Source organism: Labrus bergylta, chromosome 3 (genome assembly GCF_963930695.1).
Source record: "Labrus bergylta chromosome 3, fLabBer1.1, whole genome shotgun sequence".
In the NCBI taxonomy this organism is placed as follows: Eukaryota; Metazoa; Chordata; class Actinopteri; order Labriformes; family Labridae; genus Labrus; species Labrus bergylta.
Window position 1 is genome coordinate 18,997,192 of NC_089197.1, and position 19,255 is coordinate 19,016,446.

The 19,255-nt window shown below is 37.1% G+C and overlaps 1 protein-coding gene across 1 annotated transcript; it reads right to left on the reverse strand.

The window, feature by feature from the left end:
• Positions 1 to 10,933: 10,933 nt before the first annotated feature.
• Positions 10,934 to 19,091, reverse strand: dhodh (dihydroorotate dehydrogenase). The gene is made up of 9 exons (XM_020632515.3): positions 18,977 to 19,091; positions 17,616 to 17,828; positions 17,030 to 17,229; positions 15,783 to 15,865; positions 15,259 to 15,446; positions 14,354 to 14,467; positions 13,140 to 13,293; positions 12,904 to 13,063; positions 10,934 to 12,161 (listed from the first exon to the last, which is right to left on the reverse strand). Exons 1-9 carry the CDS (start codon positions 18,992 to 18,994, stop codon positions 12,089 to 12,091), a joined length of 1,203 nt encoding a protein of 400 aa, XP_020488171.2. The 5' UTR covers positions 18,995 to 19,091; the 3' UTR covers positions 10,934 to 12,088.
• Positions 19,092 to 19,255: the final 164 nt, after the last annotated feature.

A 19,255-nucleotide genomic window follows, 5' to 3' on the forward strand; every position in this document is an offset into this window, starting at 1 on the left:
TTTTTGAGAACATTTTGTTTTTGAGTTTAATCGGTTGACAGTAATGCAATCATCTCACTGCTTTTATGGATGCCCAAATGGTGGTGACAGTTAGTGTAACCAGTTAATGCAGCATTGACTGAAAAAATTGAGTTCTCCACTAGCAGAGTGCATTTAAAGCGAGTAGCCAGGTTTCCGGCCTCACATACATGCCTTGCCTAATTTAAGCAAAGAAGTAAGGATGTAAAGATTAATCGTGAAGCAGTAAAAAATCGATTCAAAGGTGTCAAGGTTCACATCGGTACTCTGAAAAATGAATCGAGTAATATTGTGAATGTCAGCAGCTGTAGAGTAGAGGTGGTTGGTTGTAACATGCAGGCGTTATCATGGCATCTGCGGAGGCCAAACCATACTAACAAGCGGGTTTGCAGACCTGCTCGCCCAAACGAGTGCAAGAGCCAAAGAGATTACAAGGTGCATTGGTGTTTTCACGAAAAAAAATCTAAAGGAATCTTTTTCAGTCATCTCAAAAGTTTTCTACAGTCTCATTTTGTAAAATAAATCGTGACAGAATCATATCATGAACTCAGTACCATGAATCGTATCCTACAAAGAACTGTAAAAAAACAAAAACATTTTTTGTAATTTATGCTGATGGAAACAATATGATTCTAACTCAATGAAGGCGTACACAGCCAAAAACAAAGGTCAAGATTGAAAATCAGTGTTGGATTAAATCAAGAAATAAAAAAATGGCACACAAGCTGCTAGAAAGTCCCTGACACATTTCTCCAGTAGCTTTGAAGTATGATTGGATTTATCTCACCAGGATCAAACTTGTTATGTTATGTAATGTGGAGAAAGATGGCTGGATACCGATAACAAAGGACTATTTGATAGTACAGTATATATGTGTGAAAGCAGAGGGAGGTTTAATGTGTTCTCTATTCTCTTATCTTCAAACTGCATCTAAAACACAGCTAAAGAAACTGAAAAACCCAGCTTCTAATTTAAGGATTACAATATGTGTGTTTGCAGAGAAGAGGACGGACTTTGTATAAAAAAGCCTTGGTTAGGGAGTGATCTTGCAACATGAGAGGACATTAGATAGTGAGATTAAAGGCGGGAGAGGCTGATGATTTCTCTCAGAACATTAGTCATAGAAAGGGTATTTCACTTCTGGTCTCATTAGACACTAAATGATTTGACACTTTCCTGCACATGTGATTTGAGACCAAGAATGAGAAACAAGAAATTGTTGGATAGAGAGACAGGGGAGGGAGACAGAGACAATGAAAGTAAGAGGGAATTATACTGGATCCTTGACGTAACCAATCAGCTGCTGTGGTTCTTATACATGATATCATGAACACATTACATTCATTGAAAAGGCCTGATTGGTATGTCCAAAACTGACTCAGTACATTTAGATTAATTAGTGCATTATACATTTCAAGTCTTCTTGAATGATAATTGCGTCTGACATCTGTAGAGGCTGTATGGCTGACAGCATTAACAATCTGGTGCAGGGGGGTGGCAGCTTTCCAAGATACATCTTGTCAGGGGATCTAGGGATTTTCGCTAAAACATCAAAGTCACTCCGTAGTTTTTGTTTTCTGTTAATACTTTTTTATTTTTTAACTTATCCAGCTACTAGGTTTAAAGTCGCAAAAATGACAAATACAATGAAACATCAAGTGATGTGTGCGCAAATTTTTTTTTATTTCCCTGTTGATTATACCCTGAAGCATTTCTTCCTATCTGAATATAATTGAGGAGTTAAAATTTTACTGGTTGTAAAAAATGTTTACACCTGAATCTATGTGCACTCCCTGCTGCCAGTCCAGTCTAAAATGTATCATATTGTAGCAGTTTTTATATTTCTTTATAAAAAATATGACCAGTATATAAAAATAATCCTATAGACAGGACCTGTTAATTGCAGATTTTCAGACCAAAATCAAACAATATAGCAATATATACAACTAAAACACAAGAAATAGGTTAGGAAAGAAACACAAAGTTGACAACAGTGTAAGGACAACCTGTCTGTGTGACACAAACAGCAGAAAGTGAATCATGCAGCCAACATGAGGATGTCATACAAAAACAATTTCTGCCATAGCACAACTGGAGGTCAAAATCTCCAAAAATATTTATTACCCATGCAGTAATTGTGTTAATGATAAAACACATGAGCACCATATAAATGTATTTTCTATAGACTACATAAATTGTACTTACAATATGAGGATATTGCTGCCACCTTTCAAAGCAGTCACAGCCAAATCTATAGTAACAGCACTGCACTTTTACACTCGTAATATTACGACTTAATACTATGGCCTTAATACACTGTCATAGTTTTAAGGAAACATGAATAACTCATGAAAAATAAAACAATGTGTTTTTTTAATGGCCTAAAAACAGGCAGTACTTGCAGGCTAATTTGCAAGTAAGCAAAGAACAGGGATGATGGTTATTTGTTAGTCAGAATCATTTAAATGTGGTCAAATGTGCGGGGAAAGTGCGCTTAAATTGTATTGCTCATGTTTGGTCTTGAAGGAAGCAGCCTGTTCTGTGAATCATACAAATGAACTAATACCTAAGAAGATACACTTGTAATGAAGGGATCCATACAACAAAGTGGGTCATAAATTAACATCCCTCCACTAATATATTTAGAATATTTTGAGTAAGGTAGACTTATTTTCTATTTTAGACTAACTTTGTCTCACTAAGGTTACACTACAACACAACAGCAGGCACACAAACACAAAATGCCGCCAGCAAGGGACATCACAGACGATAGGTCAGAGCACTTTGTGGCCTAAGCAAGGTTATGTATTGTTGTCTGTCCTATTTCTTCTATGTCCTCTCTTGCTTCATGGCCCTAATGAATTTTTAATTGTCTCTCTAAGCTCTTAAGGCAAGGGATGTGTGTCAGAACCAATAAAGCACAGAGACCACTTGTGGCTGGAGTCTGTTTTTGGCTCAACAGAGGAAAGGGCAAAGGCAGAGATGGCTGAGAGGGCTGACAGAGAGGGTTGGGATTTGGATGCTGTGTTTTTATTTAATGGGCAACAACAAGCTATGTTCTCTAAAGATATGCCTGAGTCAAAATAACCTCTGACATTATACTAACCTTCCATAAACACCTAATTTCTTAATGATCTTAACTCCCACTTCTGCTCTATTAATAGAATTGAAATAATTCTTTGAACATTAAAGCAAATGAAGCCAGCTCTGAGGAATATTTAAAGAACACACAACACGATTTCCAATATTGACTTAACCAAAACTTCGTACTTTCAGGATGATAGAACTTTAAAACAAAATTATATTATTCATCTAAAAAGATGAAAGTATTGCTCAAAAAAATAAGTCTTACAATTTAATAAGTTAATAATTTAATATAATTAAGTCTAAAGTACACAATGTACACAATCACTAAATTCAGTCTTCAGTCTAAACATTAGATATTGTATAAAGCCCAAGTCAGCTTGTACCATGCAAACGTTCAAAGTAATAGCTTAACATCTTTCAGAAAGAATTAAGCCTTTTCTCTATCTGAGAGAGAGTAAGATGACAATACTATTTATTCGGGATTAGGAAACAGCGATACACAACCGCTTTTACAACTCTCTTTGCTAGCTGTAGCCTGACCCCCTGTAGCTAACGTTAGCCCGAGTACAGAGCACCTCACACGGATAGCTTATTTTCATCTTATTTTGCTTACTCACAGTATAAATGCAGGTTGTTCAAGGGAGGAATAAACTTAATTATAATGGATCATGTTTAATGATCATTATTATTTTGGTTTGTCTGTCATTTTACTGCTGAAATGCTTTGCAGACAGTGCAGGCAAAACTAGAGAAGCACAGAGCCGGTGTGATTGAAGTGTGTAATTCATCTCCCATATAGAGGCTTTCTGGCTCACAGCCCTCAAAGGATGTTTCTATATTCCCAAAAATGAGCAGAAGCTCCTTTGAGAATCCAGAAACACCGCCTGCATCGCTGTTCATCCATCTCTGTCTGTCCTACACCTAGCAGTTATGCCAGCTTGATTATTCAGCACAGTGTGGTCTTAGTGATCCCACTTGCCCAGCAGACCAAGCCTCAGCTGAGCACACAGACTGCTGGTGTGCTAACTGGAGCCTGTTCTGAAGTCCTCTATAAATACATCCACCTGTGCAGTTCATCCAAAGGCTCTTCAGCAAACTCACTATTGTACTTTACTTGAGTGGTCCTATCACTGCAGCTTGTCCTTAGGTAGAGAGGTTGCGTTTTAATATTTATCAAAGGTTTCACTGTTGTGAAGACGGGGTATAATAACACATCAGTAATTCCTTTTCAAATGATCATCAATAGGCATTAAAAATCATATTAAAAGCTAAGATAGAAAATGCTGATCACAAAAACTTGTATGTTGCTTCTTTTTTGTATATTGACACAGAGTGTGTGGTCTTGATCTTTCTGTGTCTTCTGTTTTCTTCAGCAGAGTTTTCATTTTTAATTTTTGTTTCAATTGTTGTAGTAGAAGTTTATTTCAGTATGCATTAACAAAACAAAAAAGGAAAAGAAAAATAAAACATTAAAGTTGCATGCACATTTCATGTGCAATGTAAATTGAGGGATTAAATAAATAATTAACAAATATATAGGTAAATGGACAATCAACAGACGTGTACGTGTTTGTATTTTACAATGTTCTTATAGATTGGAGAGTTTGTTTGTCTTTGCTAGTCATGTAACATGTAAGGGGCTGTAGTGCAAACATCTCTTGGGTTGACAGATAGTTTCCTCTGACGCCTTTCAGCCTTCTTTCATGCTACCCTGGGCTAATCAGAGCTGAAGTCCCATATGGCTTTACAGCGCCGATGCGAGTTAGTGGGTGTTTTATCAGAAGTTACGTAAAAACCGAAAACAGCTGTAATAAAATGCTAAATATAGAACAAGAGAAACTGTAACTGTTGTATTTGGGAAGAATTTCAAGCAGAACATCCACTTTTTGACCTGTACAAATATTCAAGCTTAATGTGTACAGTGCAACACAGTAAATACGGCTCCCAGCTGTCATACTTTCTTATAGAACGAATGACCTTAGACTGCACCAACAGCACTATGACTTACATAATCAAATCTAAATGGCTTCTGCATTACTGCCCATAGAATCGTCCAACTGTTACTCATCATTTGAATCAATGCTTCGTCCAGAGCCAACCAGAAGTCTCTACTTCTAAATTGATTTTTATTTCTACCCTGTTCTGTCTCTATTTTATGTTTCTTCTTGTTTTTCAGTCACTGTAAAGCCCTTTGAATTGCATTTGATTTGTATGAAAGGTGCTATGTAACTAAAGATTGATTGATTGATACCTTCTTTCAAAGCTGTACCATCTCAGTGACGGTGTACCTCAATTATGCCACATGCTTTAAACAATTTATTCTTTGGTAAAAGTGAAAAACTGTGTTTAGTATAGCCACAAAGCTTGAGGTCTCTCTTTGTGTTAGCCAATAAACATTAGAAACTATTGCTAAACATCATTTCTTTTTGAAACAGAAGTATTATAGTTACTTTTTCTTCAAGGCTGAATGTGCATCCATTCATTGTAGTTTACATAAAGTAAAAACACCAAATAGGACTCATTAACCATAAATATGATGTTAAGGAGATTTGTGGCAATTTTGAGGTATTACAAAAAGACACCATTCTGTGTAGCTCCACAAAATTAAGCAATTTCTTCCAAGTTTCTATATGTAGGTTTAAACAACAGGAAAAGTGAGTTTGGTCAGGCTTTTTAGGTTACATGTATTTTTTAAATACCAGGGGCAACGAATTCAATACATGGAACTGTTCCTTTCTATGCAAAATGTATACTGGCTTCTGCAACAGCTGCCTCCTGTCATTCATCAGTGGTAATCAGTTTGAGCAGCATGATGCAACATAGTTTACGTCTCTGTCTGCCTCCATCACACCTGTGACTTCATGACTGTGTACAAAAGAATGGAATAACAATCCTGTAGTCAAACATTGTACAAAACGCATGAGCCCATCTAAAACTTTCCTGTAATTTTGATATCCTTTATTAATCCTTGAGGGAATAATAAAGGATAATAATAATCGTAATAATCTTTATTAACCAAAAAACTTCACAATACATTCAGATAACGATCTATAAAGTTTAATATGAAACAGAATACATTAATATTGTAATCTTTTATTTATTTATATTCACACTACGGGAAGAACTTTTTTTTTTAAATGTAAAGGTTGTATGAATAGTAGAGGTGGGGGAATAAATCGATACAGCATTCTGTGTGGCAATATTATATCGTCTCATGGCCACCAAGTATCTGTATTTTTAATATGATTTTTTTATGCTTTTTTAATACTTAATTGCTGAAAGGGTTGCAAGATTTATTTTGGACAAGTTTAATTGTTAAACATTCATGTTCAAGTTTGATTAGACTGAAATATCAACAGTTCAGATTGTGAGGTGCATGAACCCTTTTACAGGGTTTTACTTTGATCACAGTCTGTGGGCCTGAATTGTATAGAAATAAAAAGACCGAAGTGAGATCAATAGACTGAGAATTTGTCTTATTTGACCAACAGTTCTTGATTTAGTTTAATTTTTTGGGTATAATAAGCAGTTAAGTATTGTGTATTGTGATAATATCTTATCATGGAGCCTCTGGTGATTCCCACCCGTAATGAATCGCAGAAGTGTTTACTCAGAGTCCATGTATGGATTGTTTCCTTTTTACTAGATTCTTGCTTGTGTTGTACTTAATCTTGATGTACGTCGTTTTGGATAAAAGCATCTGCTAAGTTAATTGTAGAATTGTAGGATGTAAAAACATTAAAGAAGAAACATAAATGTTTTAGAGTATGTCTAAAGTTCTTCTGTAGGTTTGATGTCACATTACTTTTAACATCTAGGCAACATATTTTTACCAGAAGTGTTCAGGAAGAACATTTACGTATGCTTGTTTGGATGAAAATAAAATGACCTGACAGGCTCACAGCCGCTGCCCTCCTTCTTAACACATACCTCAGACAGCACCATTAGTTTTCAGAGTTACATAATCACATCTGCTACACGGCTGCCTTACTGTACATTGTGTACTTCAATTAGACACCATATGCCATTTGAAAATGTTCATTTGACCACTAAGGGAAGATTTGGGTTCTAAGGGTTTAAAAATGATGAATGCCACAGAATTTGAAGAAGATAGAAGAGAAAGAAAAAAACCCAAAGAAGTTAATGAAGTAACAGCAAAGTTAGCAAAGTGTTTTCATTGGGATTTCAACGGCACTGACTGTATTTGGTTGTCAAACTTATCATCTTATAACAGAAAGCAGTGAGCTGAAAAATTAGTTTATTTATTGTTTTCCCTCTTTTTCTTTTTTTCAGCCTCTCTTTTGTTACTCATGATGATTCTTTTTAGCGACAAAACTTGCTGGTTGCATCATCTGCCTGTTAACTTTAGTAAGTTCTTCTACACAAGGGAACAAGTGAGGCAAAATGGTTATAATCACTTCATAGTACAGCTGAGGTATCTTTCCATTGTATTAAAATAATATAAACAGCTAACCCTTAACAGTGTTGATATTTTTTTTTTATTGACAAAGAATAATTTAACAAAAAAATGTGAAAATAACTGAGTTCACTCAGAGACATTTAAAAATAACTTTAAAAAAAATTATGGTACATTTAAGAAGTCCTAGCAATAAATTCATAGAGACACTATCTGTAGATTATTGTGTTATATTAAGTAATAATTGTTTTCAATCTTATAAACTCTCACGAGGTCAGTTTAAAAGGACACAATCACTATTACCCAATCTGCAGTTTCTCAGGACGCTTTGAACAGCCGATATAAAAAAGGAAGCTGAAATTGGTCTGAAGAAATGTTATGTCAACGCAGTCACGAAAGGAAACTTTTCGAGGAAATTTAACTGAAGTAATACACAAATCGTTAAGAAAGAACCAAGGAAAATGTCAAAATAGATCTGAGCTGATTTTCAAAATCAAGGTACAGAAGTTTGAAGTTGCGCCTTCCATCACTATAAGAATACAAAACGGCTGCATGGAAGGAGTATCTTAATACCAAGACCCAAAAGCTGTTTTTAAAAAAAGAAAAGTCTCTATTATAAAATATTTCAAATAAAGAAATCATGCCTACTGACTAATGTAAGCTACATGTTTATAAAGACAAACTTTTAAATGTCTTTATTTGTTGGTAATGTTTCTGTTTCTTATGTACTCCTTGACTGGTTGTACTTCCTTGTGGCGTGCTAACCCTTCCTTTGAGTAAATTAACATTAAGGATCTACAACCAGTTGAGTTTTATTTGTGTTGTGATTTTAGAAATGACATCAAATGGGTTAATGTGCTTGTAAAAAGTGCCACAATATCCTAAAGATTCAAAATGTAGATTAAAAACCAAGAACAATGTGCTATAAAGTTACTTCTGCACTGCCCTGAAGGTGGAAACAAACACATTGAACACAAGAAGCACATTTCTTTAGCAGAAAATTGCTACATTCAGGTAAATTCCCAGTTTTATTGGATTTAAGGTGGGTTTTAGTCATGGTCTCTGCATGGCTTTCACACTCTTGCTCTGAAGTTGTTCCAGTGTTGAGATCTCTTTTGTTTTGGTGGTCATGGTCTTGTGAGAAATGTATAAGAAGATGCTTCAATCAGCATGCTTCACAGTAAAGATGGTGAACAGAGAGACTAACAAGCTGTGCTCCGCTCTCAGTAAACATCACAACATTTTGTCAACTTGCCTTATCAAAATTCCCTTTAAACAGATTCCAAGTTATGTGCCTATTTCCAAAGGGCTTTTTTAACATAAAGAGGTTTTCAGTAATCCTATGTTTTATTCATGTGCCACTGATGTCCAAAAGTGATGTAAGCATTCCTTGATAAATGCATTAAAAACAAAGTGTGTTTGGTAATCACATCGATTTGAATGTCAATCATTTTGTAAATAATTCAATAGCTATACTTTATTGATTTTGTAAGTCAATCAAAAGTGAATCAATCAATAGAGAGTAATCAACATTTGTAAGAATGATGTAATTGTTGCTGAGTAAAAATCTCCTGCCACACAACCAACACAGTCAATATCAAAATGTGGTCATAGAAATGTTTGGAGAGGAATGTTAACAATCAACATGATAACATGATTTGTAGTGCTAAACAAGAATGAAAGCTGAGGCTTATGCAGATGTGCTCAACTTTATCTTTTCTTGAAACAAGAGCTTTATAGTAGGTTGAATCACCCAGCATGTACTCCAATGTGGCAACCTCTATTTTTTAGGATTCATGTAATTTATGATATGTACATTTTTTTGTATTCATTTTTTTTTTTAAATGACTACAGCAAATGCATCAATTGTTGTTGTAAGCATAGTTTTTTTTATAAAATGTTTTTTTTTAAATGTACAACCCACTGACATCTATAATTTCACTCGAGGTAATGGAGTTTCCTGCGCTCAAATTGAATATTTCTGGCTTGGGAGTGGTGTGTCTTAAAGATTTTGTCCACGTCAGATGTCCTGAATGGAATCAATTCCCATATTGGAAATATGTTTGGTGAAGGGACACCCTCTTCACTCAGAGAACCAAGGTTACAATGTAACCAAGCGTTTATTCTACCATTTAGTGTTTTTCACTGATAAAGGAAAGAGCTATAGGTCCCTCCCCAGTTTGTGGTTTTCTTACCCAACAGGGAACAAAGCCAATCCATTTCTTTCTCCTTTGCAGTTCTTCTGCATTAGCATGATTTTAGTCCCATTAAATAGACAGAATGTGCCTTTAATGTTCATTCACTGCAGTTTGTTTCCTCTCTCTGCAGACAAACACATAATGTACAACTCTTCTACTAAGACTACATGTATGTTACTAACACATCTAACCTCCACAGATAACATGTTAACATTGGTAGGTTACTTTTTGACTCATTACACGTCTCAAAAATAAAGCTTGAACTCTAAAGCCTTCACAAATAAAAGTTACACCAACTACTGACCCTCAATTTTCTATTAACTCTCAGACTGCACTAATGTAGAATACATAAAACATCTCAGGTACAGGGAATCAGTGCTTCCAAGCCTCCATCAGTTTCAAAATGTTGTTTGTCTGAAAGACAGATCACACCTCTCCTCTCAAGATGACACACACGATAAAGGCCAGTTTGCATTTGGCCTCAGGAGAGGAAGGAGGAGGTGCGGGGCAGAACAGATCACAGCTGCTCCTCACAAACACTGCTGCATTCACTTGATAAATCTAACAAAAGCTACCTATTTTGGTAGGCTGATGAGCTAGGGACTGGAGTACATCTTTACCTGTATAACAATAAAAGCAGCATCTTCCATCTGCAAGAAGCCATGGTATCACATTGGCCACAGCTGATAAGAAGTGAGCAGAGAAAATAAATCTTGGTTCTTTCAGGGCCTCAAATCCCTGAAGTCCTCCTAAGTAATGCTGCAGAGGGATAGGTAGGAACAGGTGATAGTAAGCTACATAAGTCTACTAAAAAATGAGGCAATTGTTCAAAACAAGAGGGTACTTCAGTTCTCTCCTGGTCTAACCTGGTTCTCTATGTTCATTGTACCTTATAGCATGTTTTCCAGTCAGTGGTGAGAATCATTGGCCTCAACACGTGCAGTTCTCTTAAAGCTAACAAGAATAAAACTGAGATGTAGGGAAAGAACAATGTACAAAATCATTGAGATTACTTTAACCACGGTCTCCCAGTTTGTAAAGCATTTAAGAACCAACATTTTTATGACTGAACTACTATCAGAAATATGAAATTTAACATCAAAGGTACACGTTGAGTGGATGGTTTCAACAGCCAATTTGAAATAAGGAGTGAACTTATATCAAACGTTTTCTTTTTGATAAAAACTTTCAGGAATAAACAACAGACTACAGACTGTAAGAAAAGAGTTTGAGGTATTTTATTCTCATTTGACATCAAGATTTCTAGATCTGTCAATTGATCGTCCTCTGGGGTCCATGAATAACCACTGCTTGTTCCTTGTCCTTATAACTCTAAGCACTTTATCTTGTTGCAGAATTCTTGAAAAGCACCATCAATTATTTGTATGTCTTGAAACAGGCGCTAACATCAGTTTCCTTTCGCATTGGAACAAACAATGTTGTTAATTTACAGAATACTGACGACGAATAGGTCAGCTTTCAACAGTTTCAGTTTGAGATGGACAAAACATAATGGTCGTCCAAATAGAAATTAGAATGAACTGGTTCAAATTTAAATGAATCAGAAACATGTTTTTTTTAATTGAAAATACAGTATCGTAGTTACCAGTTGTTTTTGTGTCATATTTACAGCCTTTCCAATAAAGTAAAGACATAGTGTACCTCCACACAGGGAGCTCAAAAACACTTGCCATAAAAGGTTCTGCTTCAGGTCCTCTCTCATTAGGGGAGGCGGGTCAAGTGAAAAGGAATTTTTTGTTGTTCACACTTTGTCTACATCAAGTTGTTGTACTCCATCATACGTAGGTAAAGACATCAAATGTAAGAATAAGACAAAGTTTTACAGCAAATTTAACACCTACATTAGACTATTCCCAAAATGCTTGACAAGTTTGGCTATTCTATCCAAATGACTTTTTCATAAATCAATAAATAGAAGTTCATTTGGCTGGTGTTAGAATAGTTGAAGCACTTTGGTGTCAGTATGCACTTAATATTTTACAGTCAGGCTGTTACACTGTAACAAAGGACACAAGTTTGAAATAAATTCACAAACACACCTAATCTTCTTAATGCTTAAAATCATTTAACATTATTATTTCCCTGTGTTTAAAGTTTAGGACAGAAGCTTAGATTTTGTGCCCTCGGCGATTGCATTCCTCACTATAAATACTGTAAAAATGGTTTGAAATACCAGTTCAGATAACATCTGCTCCTGTAAATAATCGGACGGTGGAGGGACCATCTTAAATGCGCAGCATTCGTCACAGTTCAGTGAACATGGTGGATCTTGTTTTCTGGTTTGAGGACACGGCAGCTACAGGTGCTGAGTCTGTGTTAACATTTACCATCTCTTTCAGAAGGATCAGTTAAGGAGTCGCCACACCTGCTCCTCTGTGATCTGCTCCCACTGCCTCTGAGACGCTGCTGAAACCTTGTTCCCTAGGAAAAAGAGGAATTAGAATACTTTTTTGTTCAAGAATGAAATTCGCTATGTTGAGCACAATAGTCTTATTCCCCACAACTTTGAAAAACATGGCTGTCAAATATCACGGATGAGGCTTAAACTCTGTTGAGAAATGCCACATTAAAGGTTATATACATATTTTTAATAATAGAAGTAATTTCAGAGTTGCTGAAACATACCCAAGTTGTCCACGATAGTCTGACATAGTGAGTTTGTATAATTAACTCTGGTCTTATTAGCACCCAGGAAATACAATGTGATGTCTATTTTTAACTTATGGGGACGACAGTAGCTCAGTCTGTAGGGACTTGGGTTAGGAACCGGGGGTTTGCCGGATCAAGTCCGGAGCGGACTTGTAAGTTGGTCTGGTAGCTGGAGGTGCCAGGTCATTTTGTAAGTACTGCCAATATTCCATTGAGCAAGGCACAGAACCCCCAACAGCTCTGGCGCGCTCCCTGTGTATAGCAGCCCCACTCTGACATCTCTCCATTAATGATTCAAAAAGTCTCCGCTTTCGGATCTGCTTTAGATGTCTAAAACCTGCCTGACTGCTCATGCTTCTTATACGACGGGCTATTTAGTGCTGCATTTACAGATTTAAGCTATTAAGATCACGGGTGTAATAAACCCTTTTAATTATTAAATTAAAGGGAACCGTCTTAATACCATTAAACCTCTATCAAATGAATGATCCTGACTTTCAAACAAAATACTCACTTAAGAAGTTGTTCCAATTCTCTCTTTATCTTGGTCACTATGGGGGGGCCCTGGTACGTGAAAGCTGTGTAAAGCTGAACAAGCGATGCACCGGCGCGGATCTTATCCATGGCATCCTGCCCACTGGCCACACCTCCAATTCCAACTATTGGCACTTTACCTTAAAAACATCATCATAAGTGAATATGATATATGTACATGTCATGAACAGAACATACTGCTGATTGTAAAAGTACCTTTGGTGAGGTTGTACATCTCTCTCACAGTGCTGGTAGAGAGGTCTTTGAGTGGCTGGCCGCTGAGCCCACCAACCTCAGCCTTGTTTGCGTCTTGCAGTGTCTCTGGTCTGGACACCGTGGTGTTTGTCACCATCAAGCCATCCACTCCCAGCTGCAAACACAAGAGCATACATCAAGGAGATGACAGGAAGTCAGAGGGACAGTGAGTAAAGGCCATTTGACTTTCACAGATCACTGATGTTAAATGTACTGTGAGGAACAGAGAGTGCTTAAATTGTGCTTTGTTGCCTCTCCTTAATGTCTTTTCCATTACGGTTTGTCTCCTCTGCACTCCAATAACACTCCGTGTGTTCAAAAAAGAAGAATGCGTTTCATCTTTTAAATCCCTTATAAAACAGTTGCATCTGAATGACTTTTGGAAATAATTGTATTTTCTATTTCTCTTTTTTCCCCAATACCATCAGTTCTATTTGTTTATTTCACTTTTATGTGACTATAATTCCTGCAGTGTATATGATTCATTTTTTCCTGCACTTTTAAAGCACTTTCTAACTCTGTTTATATAGATGCTGTATAAACAAGATGATGGCTGCACCCTTGGGTGTGTGTATGTTTTGCATACAAGCTTGTGACACTGCACAGAGAAGAAACCCTGAACTTGACTTTTAGTTGTTTTTACATGTGCAGGAGGTTCTGTGGGTGTTAAATTACAGTTTCTTATCTTACTGTTTTTATGTAGCTAGTTTGGATTCCGGATGTTTTTAATTTAATTTGTCAAGATATAGGAATTACTCATTTAAATATTCAAGCAATAAACTAGATTCTGCAGATAAGCGCCCAATTTTACAAGAATTATTTGGCTACAAATTAAAAACAAAGAAGGAATGCTAAAACTGAAAATCAAAACGTCATTACATTATAAATAAAGATAAGCATTGAATTAAAAACAAGCCGGAAGGGGCACTGGTGGCGCAGTGGTTAGAGCGCGCCCCATGTATGGAGCCTGTAGTCTTCCAAGCGGGAGGCCTGGGTTCAAATCCAGCCTGTGGCTCCTTTCCCACATGTCATTCCCCACTCTCTCCCTGATTTCCAACTCTATGCACTATCCTATCTCTCCAATAAAGGCACAAAAAGCCCCCCAAAAAAACAAAACTTACAAACAAAATCAAAGGTAAAGCTAGAAAATTAAATGGCGACAACACCCTACCAACCTCATCGACAACATCAGCAATGTCCTGTTTGTCCTGTGCAGTGAGGTCAGGAGCGATCTTCAACAGCACTGGAGGTTTGCATCCTCCCTGCAGGGCATCGCGCTCCTTCAACACCTGAGCAGATTCAGTTAAAAATGTGAGTGACACAAGAGTAGGGGGGCAGAGAGAGATACAACATGGTGAAAGAATGGCGCTGTGCAGATATGTCTGCCTTCTAAATTAATTGTAATGGGCTCAAAAACATTGTATAGGATCAACTTTTTACCTCAGCAAGCTTTAACACATCTCTACCTTTAAATTTGACCCTGTTGAAATGCCTTGATATCAGGGCTGGGAATCTTTGGGTGTCTCGCGATTCGATTTCGATTCTTGGGGTCACGATTCGATTCAGAATCAATTTTCGTTTCAAACGATTCTGGATTCATTGAGCCATTGGTTCAAAGTCTATTTATGAATTAGTTAATCTCCTCCAGTCATCTGTGAGAATGGCTGAATTTCTTGTTGCTCTATTTGGCATTCTACTTAGTTAAAGAGCTACCATTAGCACTTAGCAGGGAGTTACTGATAAGCCCAAAAACACATTTTAAATGTTTTTTTTTTTTTAAATCTACCAAAAAAAATATTGATTTTTGGAAGTTATGAATCGATTCTAAATCTTAGAAGAGAAGAATCTTGATTTTTACATGAATTGATTTTTTTCCCACCTCTACTTGATATGCACCTTAGATCAGCAGCACTATGGCTTGAGTTGAGATTGGCTTTCAGCAGCACATATTTTATGACAGAAAATCACAGATTATCTTTCTCTGTGAAATTATGTATTTATTTGTATTGTGCTCATATGTCAACTGTCCTGCGTGTTACTGTTAGGTTCAATTATTGGATGAACCTTTGAACCGTCGTACCGTATGTAGGAGCTGGTGGAGCTTAGCCTTGCCCTGTAGATCCCTGAGTCCTGGCGTATTTGGACTGCTGATGTTGACCACCAGGTAGTCAGCCAGAGCGCCCACCACTCTCACTCCCTCGAGGTAATCTGCCCCCGCATCCTGGGACAGCTTGTTCTTCCCCAGGTTGATGCCCAAGGGAAGGCCGGCTATAAACACAGAGACACGCACGTATGCAAACGAACACAAACACATACACAAATAGGAAAAGTTCAGACGTGCAGAAACACAGGCTGCATCATCGGACACGTGACTGAAAAGGAGCAGAGCCTGCTGGAGTGCTACACAGGCTGTAAACAGGCGTGGAGAAGACACAATAAAATGAGAGACAAGGGGAAGGTCAAGGTCATTAAAAGGGAGATGAATGGCGTATTTAACCACTCTTTAATGAAATATGATAATAGCACGACAGACACAAAAACAAAACTGTTTTTATATTTCCCTCATAAAGACAAGTGTAGAGAACAGAAGTACTGTCTGCTTACCTTTAGTTTGCTCTTTCTGTGTTTCTTGTCTTGCTGTCAGCCTCTGTCGTGCGTCTTCCAACCCACAACTGTTGAATCCATATCTGAAAAGAACAAAATATAAATACTGTATCAAAATGTATTTAAGCAAAAACTTACTGTCACCACCCTGCTACAAGCTACCCTAACAACAAACAACTAAACTCACCAATCAATAACAATGATAATCTCACTTTCTCAGGGCAAAGCTTCAGTCGTTATTATACTGAGACATTTCTTTTTACGGATTACACACTTCAAGTCTTTGACCTCATTATTTAAAAAAATGTTGGCGTTGCATTTATTGAAACGTGTTGGTTTCTTTTTCAGCAAGCTCTTTATGATTTTCTAAAGACTGCATCCCCAACATCAGTCTTTTCTCATGTCAGCTAAACGGAAAAAAAACAGAAGAATGTTTTAACTGACAAACCAGATCTGAATGCTCAACAAAGCTGTGTAATAAACACGGAAAAGCAAACGTTTTCAAAATATCGCAGTGCTAAAGAGCTACATGCAAAGCAACTGGCAATTTCATTTTGTGTAATGAGGCAGAAGAATCAGGAGAGAGCTGGTTTCTTTAAGTTAATTTATTCAAGGCTTTAAAGAAAATTAGGTAAACCTCGATCCCGTTTTCACAGCTTGATAGCTGTGGAGTCAGTAGAAGCTAACACGTGGGAAGCCTAATCTGTGGACATAATGAGCGGCGTGAAAAAGAACATTATACAGGTTCGTTCCCATCAACCGCTCTTGTTTTCGGTTTTAAGGATTCAAAGATGAACTGAGACTAATGTGGCTCCTTTACTGTTATATAAGCTGAATGTGCTCTTTGTGAGATGGAACAGAAAAGGAGGCTGTTCATAATCATCATATATAAAAGCTTTTGTACTACTTTAATCAGAATTAGTTTTTTGCCTTTGTTTTGCAATGTTCCTGCTAAGACAGGATTGAATAAAATGGAAATAGATGAATAAATGAATTAAAGATTCAGAAAAAAAAACATACTAAAAAACAGTCTTACAATAAATGTAATTTGAGTGTATGTAGACATGAAAACAATAATACGGATAAATCGTTGGTAAGACAACCATAATGTCCAGCCCTCAAAGTGTACATTACAAGTGTTTTTCTAGTCAGATTTAGTGCAGTCCATTTACTATTTCTCTACATGTTACTGTGAACATACAGTTTAAATGATCTATTCCTTAGACAAAGCATATCGTGATATTTACCTGTTAATAATAGCATGATCTGTAGTGAGTCTGAACACACGTGGTTTAGGGTTCCCCTCTTGAGGCCTGGGAGTGATTGTGCCCACTTCAACGAAGCCAAAGCCAACTTTGTACAATCCGTCTACAGCCTCTCCATGCTTATCAAAACCCGCCGCTATCCCAATAGGGTTTTTGAACTTCAGGCCCAGGACGTTCACTTCCTGCACATACATGAAGACAAAGAAAATAAAGTCTTAAATCTGTCCCATCAGGAGCTATAACTGTTACAAAAAGACATATTGTTTTAGACAATTATACATAATCATACATAATCAGAATGTTGGATTCTTGCAGCTAGTCTCATGTTAAAACATTTTTGTGAACGTGAACCCATTTCCTCCTGATTTCCTTCGAGTGTCAACGTGCACCATAAACATTTACATGATGACATCAATTCCCTTTTCTAAGCTGCTGTTATGACACAGAGTGGATTTATCATCAGTGTGGATGTTTGTGATTGTTCTTGGTGTGAACAGCCGTTGCTCTTGTTTCTATTATGATGTCAGTGAGAATCTTAACTGAGCAAAAAGTAAGGCTACAAAGTTACCAATGATGCCGGGTCCTGATAGCGGTTCAGAGGAACCAGACCCAGACCGATCATCTTCACTGCCAACACATGTGCTGTCTCTGCTCCCACAATCCTCTGGAGCAAGGGCATCAGCTGGTTGGCATAGAAACGCTCATCCCCAACCGCAGTGAGGTAAGAGGCAAAGAGAAGGCTACCGGAGCTGATGATTTTTACTGCATCTTTCAGCTGCTTCTGTTGACAAAAGCAGGGGAAATAAATTAATTAATCTGTGTCTTAAGAAGTTTCACTTTACACATGAACAACTGTGAATAGACCTGTAGAAGTTCAATTCAAGCATTTGTGTCAGATAGAGCAAACTATAGCACAACACCTGCCTATCTGAAAATCCAGCACTTACGAAGAAATATTTTCATGCATTTAAAATACTTATTGTGGCTATTGGCCAACTAGTTTTCAGCACTCACTCTTATTTTGTCCTCCTGCCTCCGAAAGAAATATCTCTCCGTAGCTGCTAAGTGGTTGTTCAATGTGTCTGTTTTTAAATATCTTTCAATCAGTTTTCCCTGTACATCATTTTCAATTTCAATACATACTTACTCATTAACTGGAACAACATACAATAAACAATGCCATACACAGGTGATATATGCAATATGAAGTTAAAAACAGATAACTTCTTTTAATAACAAGACTTAATGGTGGGTAGTTTTATCTAGGTCCCCAAAACAAATCAGGCATTATGATTTCATTGTTTCCATCTTATCACAAGTAAGTCACATGAAAACACAGTGTGATTATGTGCATTGCCACAAGATGTTTTTTTGTGCCTTCAGAAGAAAAAAACAAAAAGGATTACACTTCAGTGAAGTGTGAGGACCACAAAAGATCACCTCACCACTTGGGTACTTCTTAGTTTGTGTGAATAAAACAGCAAAGTGCCTTAACACCATCCGTCTGGTCTTGACATATATAAAGAAGTCCGCATTGGGGGCTATAGCGACTTGTTTTGGTCTGCACGAATGTTTATTTGTTTGCATGTAAACTGAGACCAATATGAAGCACTGAATGCTTTACTCTAAATTATAGCAGCAAACCTCGCAGAGCTGCAACCTAAAAAAATCTGTTTGTCTGCAGTTTTCTTACACCTACCCTTCTTACTTTCAAAGAACTAGAGAGTTTGGCAGCAAAGACTACAACTAACGCAGAGTTTCTGTGTTGATCAGTCACAGCAAAGCTAACACGTGAATGTTTCCTGGTTTGATATTAGGCGGAGCAATATGAGCCACCATTAGCAAGCAGCGACACACAACTGTCTCAGATGCGTTCAAATTAATCGGAATCTTGAAACAACATATTGTCTAAACGCTCTCTGAAATTACCTTCAGATGTCCCGCCATGGACGCAGTTTTGTCATTGCATTAAAGGGCATTGAATGCATTTCCTAACATTGTTACACAAACACACGCGGGAACAGCTTCCTATATATAATCTCGCGAGAATTCCTTGCTAAATTTGGTAAGGAGTAGGAGGGAAATTGGCTGCTGTAGGTTAGGTACTCCCCTGTAACAATACAAAATCAGGGGACACTTTATTAAACTTACTTCAATACATACAACATGATGATAAACAGTACTGTTCCATTGATAAAAAAGGGGAAA

Excerpts from the sequence above, each read along its gene's own strand:
- dhodh (XM_020632515.3), bottom strand. Across the intron at positions 15,447-15,782 it reads ACAGAAAGAGCAAACTAAAG|CCGGCCTTCCCTTGGGCATC; the intron begins GTAAGCAGACAG and ends CTGTGTTTATAG. Across the intron at positions 14,468-15,258 it reads TCCACCAGCTCCTACATACG|GTGTTGAAGGAGCGCGATGC; the intron begins GTACGACGGTTC and ends GAATCTGCTCAG.